General features: G+C 36.7%; 1 protein-coding gene across 5 annotated transcripts in view; it reads left to right on the forward strand.

Moving 5' to 3' along the window:
* Positions 1–13551, forward strand: part of LOC149806034 (uncharacterized) — a 60574-nt gene that overhangs the window by 23592 nt on the left and 23431 nt on the right. For all 5 annotated transcript variants that reach the window (XM_089950894.1, XM_089950893.1, XM_089950890.1 and 2 more), the window contains 2 exons: positions 8173–12075; positions 12748–13029. In XM_089950894.1, the coding sequence (XP_089807020.1) occupies positions 8173–12075; positions 12748–13029 (4185 nt within the window). The remainder of the gene's footprint in view (positions 1–8172; positions 12076–12747; positions 13030–13551) is intronic.

The following is a 13551-nucleotide window of genomic DNA, read 5'->3' on the forward strand; positions in this document are numbered from 1 at the left end:
ATTAGCACAAAGTGACATGTTTCGTTATCTGCCCACCCACCTACCCTCTCATGCTAATTATCTTAGCTCAGTAGTATGTTCATCATATAGGATACATTCCAAACGTGTTCCACTTGTATTATGAAATACATTACTCATCATTTAATAACCACATTTATGCGATGTTTATACATTGAATTGTGTCTTATTTGCTTTAGTCAATTTGAAAGCTACACTACTGATGTGTCACAAGGTGAAATATGTTACATTGAAATCTAAGAGGTGGTTTTTGCTTGTTCTGGTCCAGGTTAAATAATAACTACTAATCAGGAATTAGTGTAGCTTATTCCCTGCCTGACAAACAAAGTATTGGCAAAAGCAACAGAGAAACTTAACACAAAAGTCAATAATTAATATGTAAAATACTTAAAAAGAGATGCTGTCAGGGTGTACAATTGCATGAATTGTGCAAAATTTGTATGAATTTGCACACTTGGTGGTGATGCACAAGAACTCCCACAAATTAATTGAAAGTTCTGCATATCAAACTGCAAAGTATAGGATTTTTATTTGATCATTCTTGTTGCAACATCTGTTTTTTGGGTTGGCAACTTAAGCATGACTTGAATGGTTATTAAACTAAATTTGATTTGCACATTGTGCACTGGAATAAGTATTATGGTGTAGTTTGAACCTTTTATGAAGGAAGTTTTACAAATGTATGTGTAAAATGCAGGCTACCTAGAAACCCAAAATATCTCATTTTTAAAGTTACGAAGTATATTGGATTATTGGAGCTGGGATATTGTTAATGGAGATATCAGTGAGTGATTTTGAGCCTGAAAATGGTGTTAAATGCAAGTCAGATGTATATGTTAGTCTTAGATTGTGATGAACAATCTCCATTTTAGTGGTATTTCAAAATTAAATGTAGAAAGGGCAGAATACCGAGCCTAATTAAAGTACAGACAATTTAAAAGTAGAATGCAATTTTCATTTTTTTAATCAGACACTTTAGCCCTGCGGATCACATGCTACAAAACCATATATCCATATTAGGGTTAAAGTAAGCTGAATGAATTAGGATGAAAAAAAATGAAATTAAGAAGTAAAGATATTTGTTTAAATACGTCGGTCTGCACAAGCAGATGGACTATAAATGGACTATAAACCCTAATACAACATTATGGAACAGATAAGAAATCTGGCATGTTAGTCAGTAGATGAATGATTCAAGAAAGTAAGTTTATGTTATTGAAAAATCCTATTTTGGATCAGATGTATCCAAAAGATAATATCTGTAAACTCAGGAAAATTATACATAACAGTTATAAAGATCAATTTTTCAACATCTTCTAGCTGATAAATCTAGCTCTGCATATTTCCCATTAGAGGGAAGCACAGAACAATATTCATACACTGATAAGGAAGAGAGTATGCTCAGAAATAATTAGCAGATTAATACTTGTACAACTAGAGGTGACATCATTTCAAGATTTTGATTTCAGTAGAGCTCTAAGAAAGTGGGGCAGGAAGAAAGAGAGACATATTGAAGTGTTAGGTAAACATTGAACTATGACCATTTCTTAATCCCCCTCTTTCTTTCCTACTCTCCCCTTATTTTGGTGACAAAGGCTGAAGTTGCCCTTAAAATAAAATCTTGGTAGTACCTCTCCTAAATTGTACATGGGAAACAAATTTGGATATTCTCTTTTTATGCAGAGATATTTAACCAGTCATTGAAGGTGCTGATGGAATAAATAAAATTAGCACAGAGTCAGCAAGGGGGCAGACCTCAAATTGCTTAAGTTTAGCACCTTGTATAAAATAAATTAAAGATATAGAATAGGACTGGGTGTTGTCAGTAGTCTTCCTTCTTCACTAACAAATTCAAGTACCTGTGGCCTAAGCAGCCTTTTGCATCTACAGGAAGTACAATGTAATATATTTTGCTATTATTCATCCAGATTCCCATGCCTAGATTCATTCTAGATGAGATTTTCTTTGCACGAGGAAATTGCTTTAATTATTCTGTTTTGAAGATAACATTGTAATGTCTTCCAAATTTAAGTGAGACATGAAATTAGTAATAAGATATTTTCAAAGCATTCATACTGTGCAAAACAAAGGGCATGGTGGCTAAAGTGAGTTAAAAGGCCTAAAATGTTGAATAAAACTCACTGACAACCAGCAGCTAGTCTATTTGAAAATATTTTTTGTTTTCTTGTCATTGATGAAAATTGCATATAAATATATGATCACTAAATCTCTGTAATCTGCTACTGGAAACACAATCAGTATGTCAGTTTACCTAAAAGGGTACCACCTACCTTCCAAAGATTGAAAGACCATCAAGTAAATATGCGATAAATATATATGTTACACAGGCATATTGTTTCACCCCTACTGTGACTGAAGAAGAAAAGTGGTCTCTGTACAAAAATTTCAGTTATCTACATAGAGGACTAATATTCACAATTTTTCTATTAGGTTATCTTGTTCTATCTTTTTTCTTTTTTCTCTTATTTGCTTGTAGTGTCCAGATTTCCTAATCAGAGAAATAGAATTTTATATATCCAGAATACTTTGCACATGTAACATGGGTTTATTAAGCTAATTGTTGCTTAAAATTGCCAGTGTCTTTTGTTGCATGGTGTTTTGTCCCATAATAATGAATTATACTCTAACCCCATTTCTAGCATTATAGATTTAAAGCTTTTAAGTATGATTTGAAAAAGTTGGCACAATAATGTCAGAATTTGGCTTGCATGGGTTGGGTACTAGAGGTTATGCTTTATAGCATTTGGAGAGCCAATCAATATACAAAAAAAAAAACTAAGGATCAACGTACACCAGAGATGATTCCAAACCATATCGAATGAAATATGTGTTCAGAGCTGACATAGTTCAAAATTAGATGGTTGCCTAATAATCTACTAAGGAAGAACTTGGTAACCCATCTTAAATGCATTAGCCCAGAGAAGCCCAAAATGTGAAGCAGTTCACTTGAAGGTTTCTCTGTTTCCTTATAATGGGTTATGTATAATTATCCTCCTTTGTGAACTTTTTGTAATGTGTTTTGATGCTTGAATGTATGTAGTAGCCAACTCGACTATCTGAATTCAGCACAGTGTGTGGTCTCTGCTTGTTTTCTTGAATCCAATCTTTATTATTTTCTCTCGAGTTCAGTTAAAAGAAAGTATATCCATGTTTCGTCACCCATCAATCTCATTTTGACGTCTCTGGTCACTCATTTATATTTGCCCAGTGGTGTCTGACTCAGGTTTTGATGAGCCATCCTGCTCAAACAAGTCTCAGATGATTCTTCATTATATTAATAACAGCTGATGAATCATTGTCAGTGATAATAGAGATTCCTTCTCTGTATTGGACATCTTCATCAATTGTCCCCATCACATGAGTCACTTTCTGCTCAATGATTGCAGACAGAGGTCTTCCAGAACATGTGTCATCTTCTTTGGATTCATGAGAATCTTTAAAGTGATGAAAACTTGTAGGATATCACAAAGAATTATGAGCTTTATCCAAGGCTGCCTTTATATCATTAGGAGAGCCTGGATTTTAAAGTATGCTTTTTGCTCAAGAGCAAAATTGTTATCTTCTGTTAAATTGTTATCATTTTATCATCACTGTCATTTACTTATGTGCAGCTGAATCTCATTTTATAGTGTTATTTTGTCTGTCAGCTGGCGTTAAATTTATTGTCAGGTTCAAAGAAAAAACAAAGTTTCAACAAAATGCTCAGAATTTTTATAATATCCCTTGTAGGGCCCCGAGTGGCCTAAAGCATGCACTGTTATGGATCACTGCCATCTCACATCTGTCTGCATGGGTTCGAGTCTCAGGCACGGCCAGTGTGGGTACGTGAGAAAGCTTTCCAGTAGCTTCTCATGGATTGGTGGTTCTTTCCAGGGTTATCACTAGTTCTTCCTCCACCATTGATACTGGCTACCATGTATAGCCTATCTTGTACTGAAAAATAACGTTAAATCCTATAACAACAACAACAATAATATCCCTTGTATTCTTTGCTGCAATTCAAGAGGTCTGAGAATCAAGAACATTCCATTTATTCATTCATCATTCAAAGAATCTGAAAACCACTGTGCAGAAATATCAACTTCTGTGTCACTACTACATTTAGATTATAGGCTAAAATTTTCAGCTGGACCTTTGACCTTTGTAGTTGTATTTCCTGATTGCTTTTATTTCATGCAGATTGAGATGATTTTATTCTTGGATGCTACCTGCATGCAAGTGAAATGTTTGTACCTGAAGAACATGATTACATATGTGCAGTGTTGTGTTTCAGTTATTTTACAATAGTGCATTGGTTTTGTGTGTGTGCCTCTGGTGTTGGCATTGGCAATGGCATCTGCACAGATAAAAGCAAATGTATTCACCTTGACAGAATGTCAACCATTCTTTCTTCCCATGTCATAGGCAGCAGTTTGGGGTGGTTAATGGCACCTATCCCCAGGGGAGTGGGCTGAAACTTTGTTTATATATCCACATTTTTGGTGAGGGGACGCATCCTATTGAATATTCCACTCACATAAAAAGTAGGTCACATTTCAATGACTTTGCTTACATTTTGCACATTAAGTTTATTTCTCAAACTGTTTATGAGATAGTCATCAGGCAGTGATTGTATGCATCTCTGTTTATGAGATAGTCATCAGGCAGTGATTGTATGCATCTCTGTTTATGAGATAGTCATCAGACAGTGATTGTATGCATCTCTGTTTATGAGATAGTCATCAGACAGTGATTGTATGCATCTCTGTTTATGAGATAGTCATCAGGCAGTGATTGTATGCATCTCTGTTAGTACCACACCCTTACAGCAATGAACGAAAGAGATAGTCATCAGGCAGTGATTATATGCATCTCTGTTAGTACCACACCCTTACAGCAATGACCAAAAGAGATAGTCATCAGGCAGTGATTATATGCATCTCTGTTAGTACCACAACCTTACAGCAATGAACAAGAGATAGTCATCAGGCAGTGATTGTATGCATCTCTGTTAGTACCACAACCTTACAGCAATGAACAAAAGAGATAGTCATCAGACAGTGATTGTATGCATCTCTGTTAGTACCACACCCTTACAGCAATGAACAAAAGAGAGAGAGATATTTACACACACAGACACACACACATATATCTTACACACACAAACACATACACACACTGTTATACCTAGATTCATGAAACTTGGTGAGTGGATGCATCTTGATAATTGTTATATCCATGCCACAAAATTTAGTGTTAGTACCACACCCTTACATCCAAAGAATGTCACCACAACCCATGTATTACATCTTAATCTCGGGGGTCAAGTTTTATTATTTTTGCACCCTGTATGTATAGTTATATTTACGATCATGAAAGTGAGAGGGTGCATCTTGAGTGCTACACATTCATTACATCATTCTGACCCGTATTTCATGCTTTGGTTGAATTTGGTCTTTTAAGTTTTATTTTTGAATCTGCTCAGACTAAGCTAATCAAACTAGATGATTCTATGCATCTCTATTAAAACCGCACATTTTCAACAAAAGATGGTCATACTGCCCCAGATACAATAATTGGTTGCATATCTGATATAACTACTTCTTTAAAACCAAAGAACATCACTTTGACCTACATCTTATGCTTTACTAATATGGATTAAGTATTTGTGTTTATGATGACATTGATTCATCCATGCCAGACCTATATGCATCATAGCCTACTCAGAAGTCCCTTCTTGACAAATGTAGTTTGAAGCAGGAATAAATGTTTATTCGGTGGTAAATTTTCCATAAATGACAATGAAGTATGTTGTGCTATGTTACTTTTAAAGCGTGCCTGATACCCGAGTGGTCTAAGGCACTTTCCTTTACAGATCACTGACATCTCATCGAGTCTTAGGCTCAGCCAGCTTGCAGTGGGTTGGTGGCTCTTCCTCGTGTTTTTCTTGGGTTCTTCCTCCACCATATATAATAGCTACCATGTATAGCCTATCATTTGCTGAAAAATGGCATTAAGCCCACAACAACATGTTACTCAGCAGGTTAACAGTGTATTGTACATGTGAATTTGGTAAGAGACTTGTACGCCATATTCTTTCATGTGAGGTCTCATCTATAGTGGTTAATCAAGGTAATTTTTGATGCATGAACTATCTACTGTCTACTGGTGCTCAGCCTTTACTCAAAGTCTGTGAATTTCACCCAGTAAAATTTGGCTTCTATGACAATGATCAAAGCTTCTCAAGCTGATTTTTTAAGAATAATGATGAGTTTTACAAAAAAACTTTACTATCCAGTTTTTATCAACCAACAGTAATGCCTCTACTTGATTACTGGGGGCCTCAGGTGGCTGAGTGGTTTAAAGCACCTTTACAGATCACTGCTATCTCACCTTGTCCATGTGGGTTCAAGTTTCAAGCTTGGCCAGTGTGGATATGTGAGAAAGTTGCCAGTAGCTTCCATGGGTTGGTGGTTCTTACTATGGTTTTCCTGGGTTCTTCCTCCATCATTTGTACTGGCTGCCATACATAGCCTATCTTGCGCTGAGAAATGGCCTTAAACCCCCCCCCCCACTTCTTTATCACTGAAAAGAATGTTCTTTTTTATTTTCATTGTCTTCTTATGACCAATCACAGTAGATAGGTACAAAGCCTAGTTGGGTGGGTGGGTAGGTAGGTGTATATTGAATTTCACAATGTCACCACAATGCTGGCACTATAGTACCAATTAAAAGTTCAGGTTTAAATTAAAAATGATAGAAGTTCTGATGCAAAGATACAGAATTGCAGATAAAATCATTAGTTAGAAAAGGGGCCAAAATGACTTGCATCTGAAGTTATTTTCTGCATGATTGTGCTTGACGTTTCAGGTCACTCATTTAGATTTTATTTGAAAATATTTCTCAATACACTGTAAATGATAGTATATTGAGGAATAGCTATCAATGAAAAATTCTAGTAAATGCTAACAGGTGGCAATTTTGAAAGCAATAAATACCAATTAAGTATGCCTTGTCAGGTGAAATTCATGTTGTAATTTTTCAATTCTGTTTCAATGTAAGCAGCTATTTTCATACATGCAAGCACTGCCATGAGAACCTAATTAAGTGCCAGTGTGTTTTGATGAACAACTTGGACAAGTGTTTGTTGCAGTGTAAAAATCAATTAAACGAGACATTCGTTTTATCACATTAAGTATGTCTTTTGTATTGAGTCAAGTAAGGGAGGTACAATAAAATTTTCCAAGGGATGCAGATCCTGCTTGCATGATCTTTCCTGAATGGATTGTTATATCAATTGATACAGGGTTTTCACATAAATATTTCTTGTGATGTCTAGTTGGTCCTAAATGAAAATGGTGCGAATGAGAATTTTAATATGGCTGCATGAAGACATTTTGAAAATCCTTTTGTTGTTCTTCCTGAATGGAAAGTCCTATCAAAAGGAATTTTCACCAGAGGACTTCTTAGGGTGTCTAGTTGATCCAAATAAAAAATGATGCTGATCTGACCTCCTTTATGGACACTATGGTGGCTGTCTTGAAAATCTTGTTATTATTGCTTCTCCTAAAGAGATGATTTTATCAACATGGTTTTCACTAGAGACTTTTAAAATGTCTTATTTGTCCACAATGAAAGGTTTTATTTCTGAATTTTGCATTTTGCACAGGGTTAAAATTTATAAGAAAACCTATTCCCATGATTGTTCCCACTGGCAGCCCTTTTTTTGAAAAGAAATGTGTGGATCAATGGATAGGTTTAAAGGACCTTCAGTTTTTATTACTTCAGCATCTGCAGATCTGACCCTTCTTTATGTCCACCCCTTTGTGAAGGGGTTTTGAAAACCAGACCTAATTGAGCTTGGAGTCAAGTCAGACATCAATGCTTGCATTTTCTACTTCATGTACTTGCACACATATACCAGTGAATTTTGAAGTCTTTGTATATAGTTGCATTATAATGTCCTAGTTGATACGCAGCACTCTGACATTGATTTTAAGAGCAAACCACTTGACTTGTGTGCATGATAATGGTGACATGTTTGAATGGATTTTTATGGAGTCCAGTTTATCTTATCTTGGATCCCTGGGAATTCTCACTGGCCTGTCGTTTTTAACGGACTTTTGTTTCATTTTTATTATTATGTTTTTCTAGGAAAGAAGGGCAGCAAAGGCATCACAGAAATCATCTCCACACAAAGAGCAGGCAGCATTGGATGTTCATAGTCGCTTGTCCACAGCTTCCTCAAGCCGATCATCTTCTACAGAGCAGAGGAAACATACGAAAGGATCTGCAAGCTCCTCACCTAATGCTACCTCTTCATCTAGTACTTCAAAAACAAAGAAACTGGCAGAATCTTCCATCAAGTCAAAGTCATCCCAGTCCAACCTGAAGAAAAATAAATCGCACTCCATGCAGAACTTGTCTTTGACATCTGATAAGGGCCATAGTTTTGATCACATAAAATCTCAGCAAAAAGAATTACATGTAAAGGTTACTCAGAATTCCACAGTAACTTCAAATGTGCCATATACCAAACATTTAAAGATTGTTGAAGATCATGCCAGTGCCTCTGTGAAAAATTCACAGTCCTCCTCTCTCTCCACATCAAATTCATCTGTCTCTACAGTTAAATCAGCAGGAAAAAGCTCTGCCAGGGACGTCTCAGAAAAATATAGCTTGCCACAAAAGAGTACTTGTTCCTCTCCATCACTTACTCCACATCCACCACAGGATGAAAGGAAGTTTTCTTCTAGAAGAAATTCACCACTCAGGCAGTCTTTGTCTTTCCCTGACTTAAGAACTATTGATTATGGCAGAGAAGTAGAGGAGTTTAAAAAACCAAAATCACAAGAGGTTTCTTCCATAAAGGGTGGTAGACCACAGTCAGGTCAGGTCTCATCTCTCCAGCAGAACAGAACTGAAAAGACTTATTGTAAGGACAAGTCCACCAAAGAAAAGGGCATTTATCATGCAAAGAGCACAACACAAAACTTGCAGAAAGGGAAAGAGTCTGTCAGTGAGAAAAGAGGAAAAGGAACTAGCCATAGGTCTGACCCAGAAAAAGAGGCAGTTCACAAAGCTGGACAGTCAAGCAAACAAACTGCAGTTCAGGTTGAATCAGAGAAGCTTAGTATGGAACAGTTACAATCTGCTGCAGCAGAGTTATTCCCCTTTCCCATTACAGAGGAGCAGGCTTTAGCCACACTAGACTCATTACAGGGAGATCTGAGCTCTCTGGAAGAGTGTGGCTCACTGCCACATGACTATAATGGAATTCCTCTCACTAACTTAAAACAGCAGCAAATTATGCAGATGCTTTTAAGATTGTCTCGAGCATTGAATATCGAAGACACACTAACATCTACAAATAGCAGTAGTGGAAGTGGTGAACAAGGAAATAACGAAACAGTAAGCACTGTTGTAGATGCCACAGCTCAATCGGAGAAGTCTACGGGTAGAAAACTCTTAAATGATGGTGCTACTGAACATTACAATTCAGAAAAAGCAGAACAATTTGTAAATCAGCCATTCCAAGAAAGATTTCATAAGGAAGGCATGGTCAGGCAAAAATCTTCACCTAATGTTACCAGTGACAGCACAATGACATCACCATCTCAAGGTTCCAGCACAAGTGAGATACCAGCCTCAGTTCCAAGCTCATCGAGTAGTGTACATAGTCGAAGTAGGATGAGTCCAACTGCTTCAATTCTCAGCTCAGGAAGTTCTGTCACAGGAAGCAAGAGCCGTATGAGCCCCAAGTCATTAAAAAATACTGTACATTTTGCATCTTTTGTTACTGAAATCAGCACCAGTGCTAGTCAGTCAATGGAAGATAGAATATCAGTCAGGAAGCTTGATATAACTCCTGTCAGTAGTCAGAATTTTGAAGAGGGTGAAGATGAAGCAAATTCTCTGATCTCTGTGAGTCAGGCCCAGGCTATACCATTTGATTCAAAAAATGTAACTGGAAGTTCTATAAATGATAGTAAAATTTCTATGAACAATCCAAAAAACTTGCCTAGCTCTGGGCCCTGTATAGCACCAGGTCCCAGTCATTCAAACCAGCAAGGTTCTCTCTTTAGTAAAGTCATGCTTAGTCCTGAGACAGACACCTCTTCAGGTGTTCAGAATCAGAGCAAAATGTTTCCATTTGTGGTAGAAGGAGAGGAGACAGAGATTAATACATCAGACAAAGAAAATGAGTATGTTGCTGATTCCGATGGAAATGATTCAGCAGAGGAAAATGCTAGTCCAGCTGTGGTTGATAGCCAGAGAAATCAAAGTCGGCAGAATACTCAGTCATATCCACCTAAATCATATGTTTCTCTTGTAAATTATGTAACCGAGGTTCAGACAGATTATGTGAAACCATTACAAGGTCCAGATATAGTGTCAGATATTAACACTTTGAAGGAAAAGGATGATAGATTGCTCACGATTGAGGTTTTCAAAAGATTAAATAGTGCAGGTGGTGGTAGTGCTCAGTTCTGTAATGGTACAGGTGGGGCAAATATCACTAGATATCTGAAAGATTCTGGCTTTGTATCAATGCAAGATGTCAGTAGCAAATCACAACAGCTACAACAGGAAGGAGTGTTAGACAATATTCCTCTAGTTAAATATATGGAAAATGAAAGTGGATCAAATGCTAATGAACATAAAGATGCAGAACTTGTTAGAAGGGGGTCCTACACATTGGATGAACCCTCTACTGCATTACTGAAATCATTAGCTGAAAATAGATTATTGTCCATTGGTCCTGTAACCAAAAATGCAGACAACATTGATTCTGGAAATGTGCAGATATATTCAGATAGTGATGAAGATGTAATTGCCATATTGCCAACTAAATATGATAGTGCTGAAAATGTCATTGCCAAATTGCCAACTAAATGTGATAGTGCTGAAAATGTGATTCATAGGAACCTGAATGTAAGCGAAGTTGTTTCTGACAGTGATTCTGAAATGGATAGACAGGCTGATGCACATGAGAATAAAGAGGAAAAGGAACAAGAGAAAGAAGAAAATAAGGTCAAAGATGATAAAGAGAATGAGGTAAAACATGAGGTAAAAGTCAAGGAGGAAAAGGGATTGCAGGAAAATGACAAGGAGAGTGATGATGATGAGTTGAAAGTGGGAGAGTTAATGATAGGGGCAATACCATCCATTGATTTAGAGGAAGAACAAGAAGGTAAGGCTGAACACATTCAGTGGTACTTGTCTCATGTCCATGAACATTCATTACAAAATGAGGAAGATTTTGATTGTGAGGAAAGGAATGATCCACCATCAGAGTTTCGTGATCAGAACACCAGTCACAACCCATACATGTCCATGTTGGATGACATTTCAGCAACCATTGAGTCCTTTACCACTAGCACGGAAAGCATGGCACACTTGTCACAGGAGGAGATTCTGCAGATCCAGATGACACAATATGACATTTTTCGAACACGGTTGATTGAGCAGCAAAAGCAGCAGCTTGAGGAACTGTTTGTCCAACAGAGGAGGGAGCAAATGCAACTGCAAAAGGACATAGAAGCATACCAGATAAGGCTAAGGAATTCAGTTAACTCACCTGCCTCAAGTATCCTCATGGTGGAACATAAAGTGCAACCACCTCAACAGTCAGAGTCAGCTTCCAGCAGTCAGACAGGTCTTGTGCCACAGTATACACAGCAGAAAAGAGCAAATCTGCAGACTCATCATAAAATAACTTCCTCAAACCTCCAAGCACAGCACAGATCAACCTCAGATCTCCAGGCACAACAAGCATCAGGATCAAAACTCCAAGTACAGCAACAGATAACTTCAAAAATTCAGACAGCCACTGCGTTGAGTGTTCAAAATAAAGAAACCTCTATCAGTCAGCAGGAGAAGTCAAAAACCCAAGCATCACAGCCAAAGGCTAGAGCTCAACATGCCAGAACTGAAAAAGAGAAATCAAAACGAAAAACAGGAGGTGTAGCTGATTTTCCACAGCCACATATTTCAACCTCTATGCCCAAAAGACCGTCACAGCCAATACAAGCATGGGAAAATCGCCAGCCCAAGGTCAGTGATAATTTAGTTTTACTATGATAGCTTTACTGTTTATTTTCATTAATCCAGTTTTAAACTTATTAATGGATTAAACTTTTCGCTAATTTTGTACATTATTTCATTTATAATTTGTTGCATTAAACTGATAATCAGACAATTATAAATCAAATCAATAGAATTGGGCTGCAATTTATTAATATTAACATTTAAAGTTTAATATAGGATGCATGCTGTATGTGTGTTTGTAGTGAGAAAACCTTTTTATTAAGAAGTGAAATGTGCTAAAGTTCAGGATATTTAATGTTGTAAAAATGTTACCATAATTTTTTATTTTATCAGTGTTAAACTTGTTACTTAAATCAATCAGAATGAGATCGCTCCATTGAAATGGGCATGAACTTTCATTGGCCTGAGTTTATTGTCCAGTGTGGTGCATTAATGGACAGAACTGCTGTGTTGAGGATTTTTTTGGTCTTGCCTTCACTAGTAGATAATGACACTTCAATGTCACTTTTCTGGCAGAAATCATGGGAGTGGCAGCATCAGCTGAATTTTTTTGTTCCAGATTTTAAAAATCATACACATGATAGTACTCCTGACAGGTAGACATAGTGTTTAGTGAAATCCTTGGTTTAACATTACAATTGAGTGATTTTTGATAATATAATAACTTCTACCTTGCAGGGTCCAGTTAACATTACAACGACTGACCCTACCTTGGATGTTGGCAGCAACCACTACTCTTATATTCCAAGTCCTGGCCTGTATGCCAACCCTAAGGATCGTGCAGATATATCTGACGTCAGCAGTTTTGCAAAGGGAAGTCCAAAACAACTTGTGTTCTCAAACCAGTCCACACCTAACCCTTACAACAAGGAATACACCATGTCAGCTGCTATGGTGAGATCACAAGTTAAGCATCCATCAGAAGTTGTGCAATACCAGCATCTCATTATTCCGGAGGAAGTGAGTTTAAAAACTAATTCATCACCAAAAGTCACCAAAATTTTAGTTTTACTTTTTAATTTTTAAAATTTTTAAATATTTAAACCTTTTTTCAGTTGAGTACACAGTGCTTAGATTTGTAAATATATAATTTCATTTAATTAAATTGAGCAAAATTTCATGGACAGTTTACAGACGTTAAAATCTAGTTCGTCATTTCTTTACATTTTTGCTTTATCAATCATGTTTTCTCACATGACAGTAGGACATGTTTTTGTCATGTGTCATGTGTCCATTGTCCATTCATCATCTGTCAACATTTTTTCAACTTAAAAGAACCTCTGAACCAATTTAAACTAAATTTTGAAGGTGGCAGTCTGGCATGAGGGCCTTTCAGATTTGTACAAATAATCCTAATCTGTCATAGATATGATAACCATTACCAAAATCTATAAATTTGACAGAAGTATTCTAGTAAGAAGGCCTATCAGTGCTAAGTTATGGTTGGAAATATCAGAGAAACATTGAAAGATCTTTTTCCAT

Source organism: Sinohyriopsis cumingii, chromosome 2 (assembly GCF_028554795.1).
Source record: "Sinohyriopsis cumingii isolate HCF-2022 chromosome 2, ASM2855479v2, whole genome shotgun sequence".
NCBI classification, from domain to species: Eukaryota; Metazoa; Mollusca; class Bivalvia; order Unionida; family Unionidae; genus Sinohyriopsis; species Sinohyriopsis cumingii.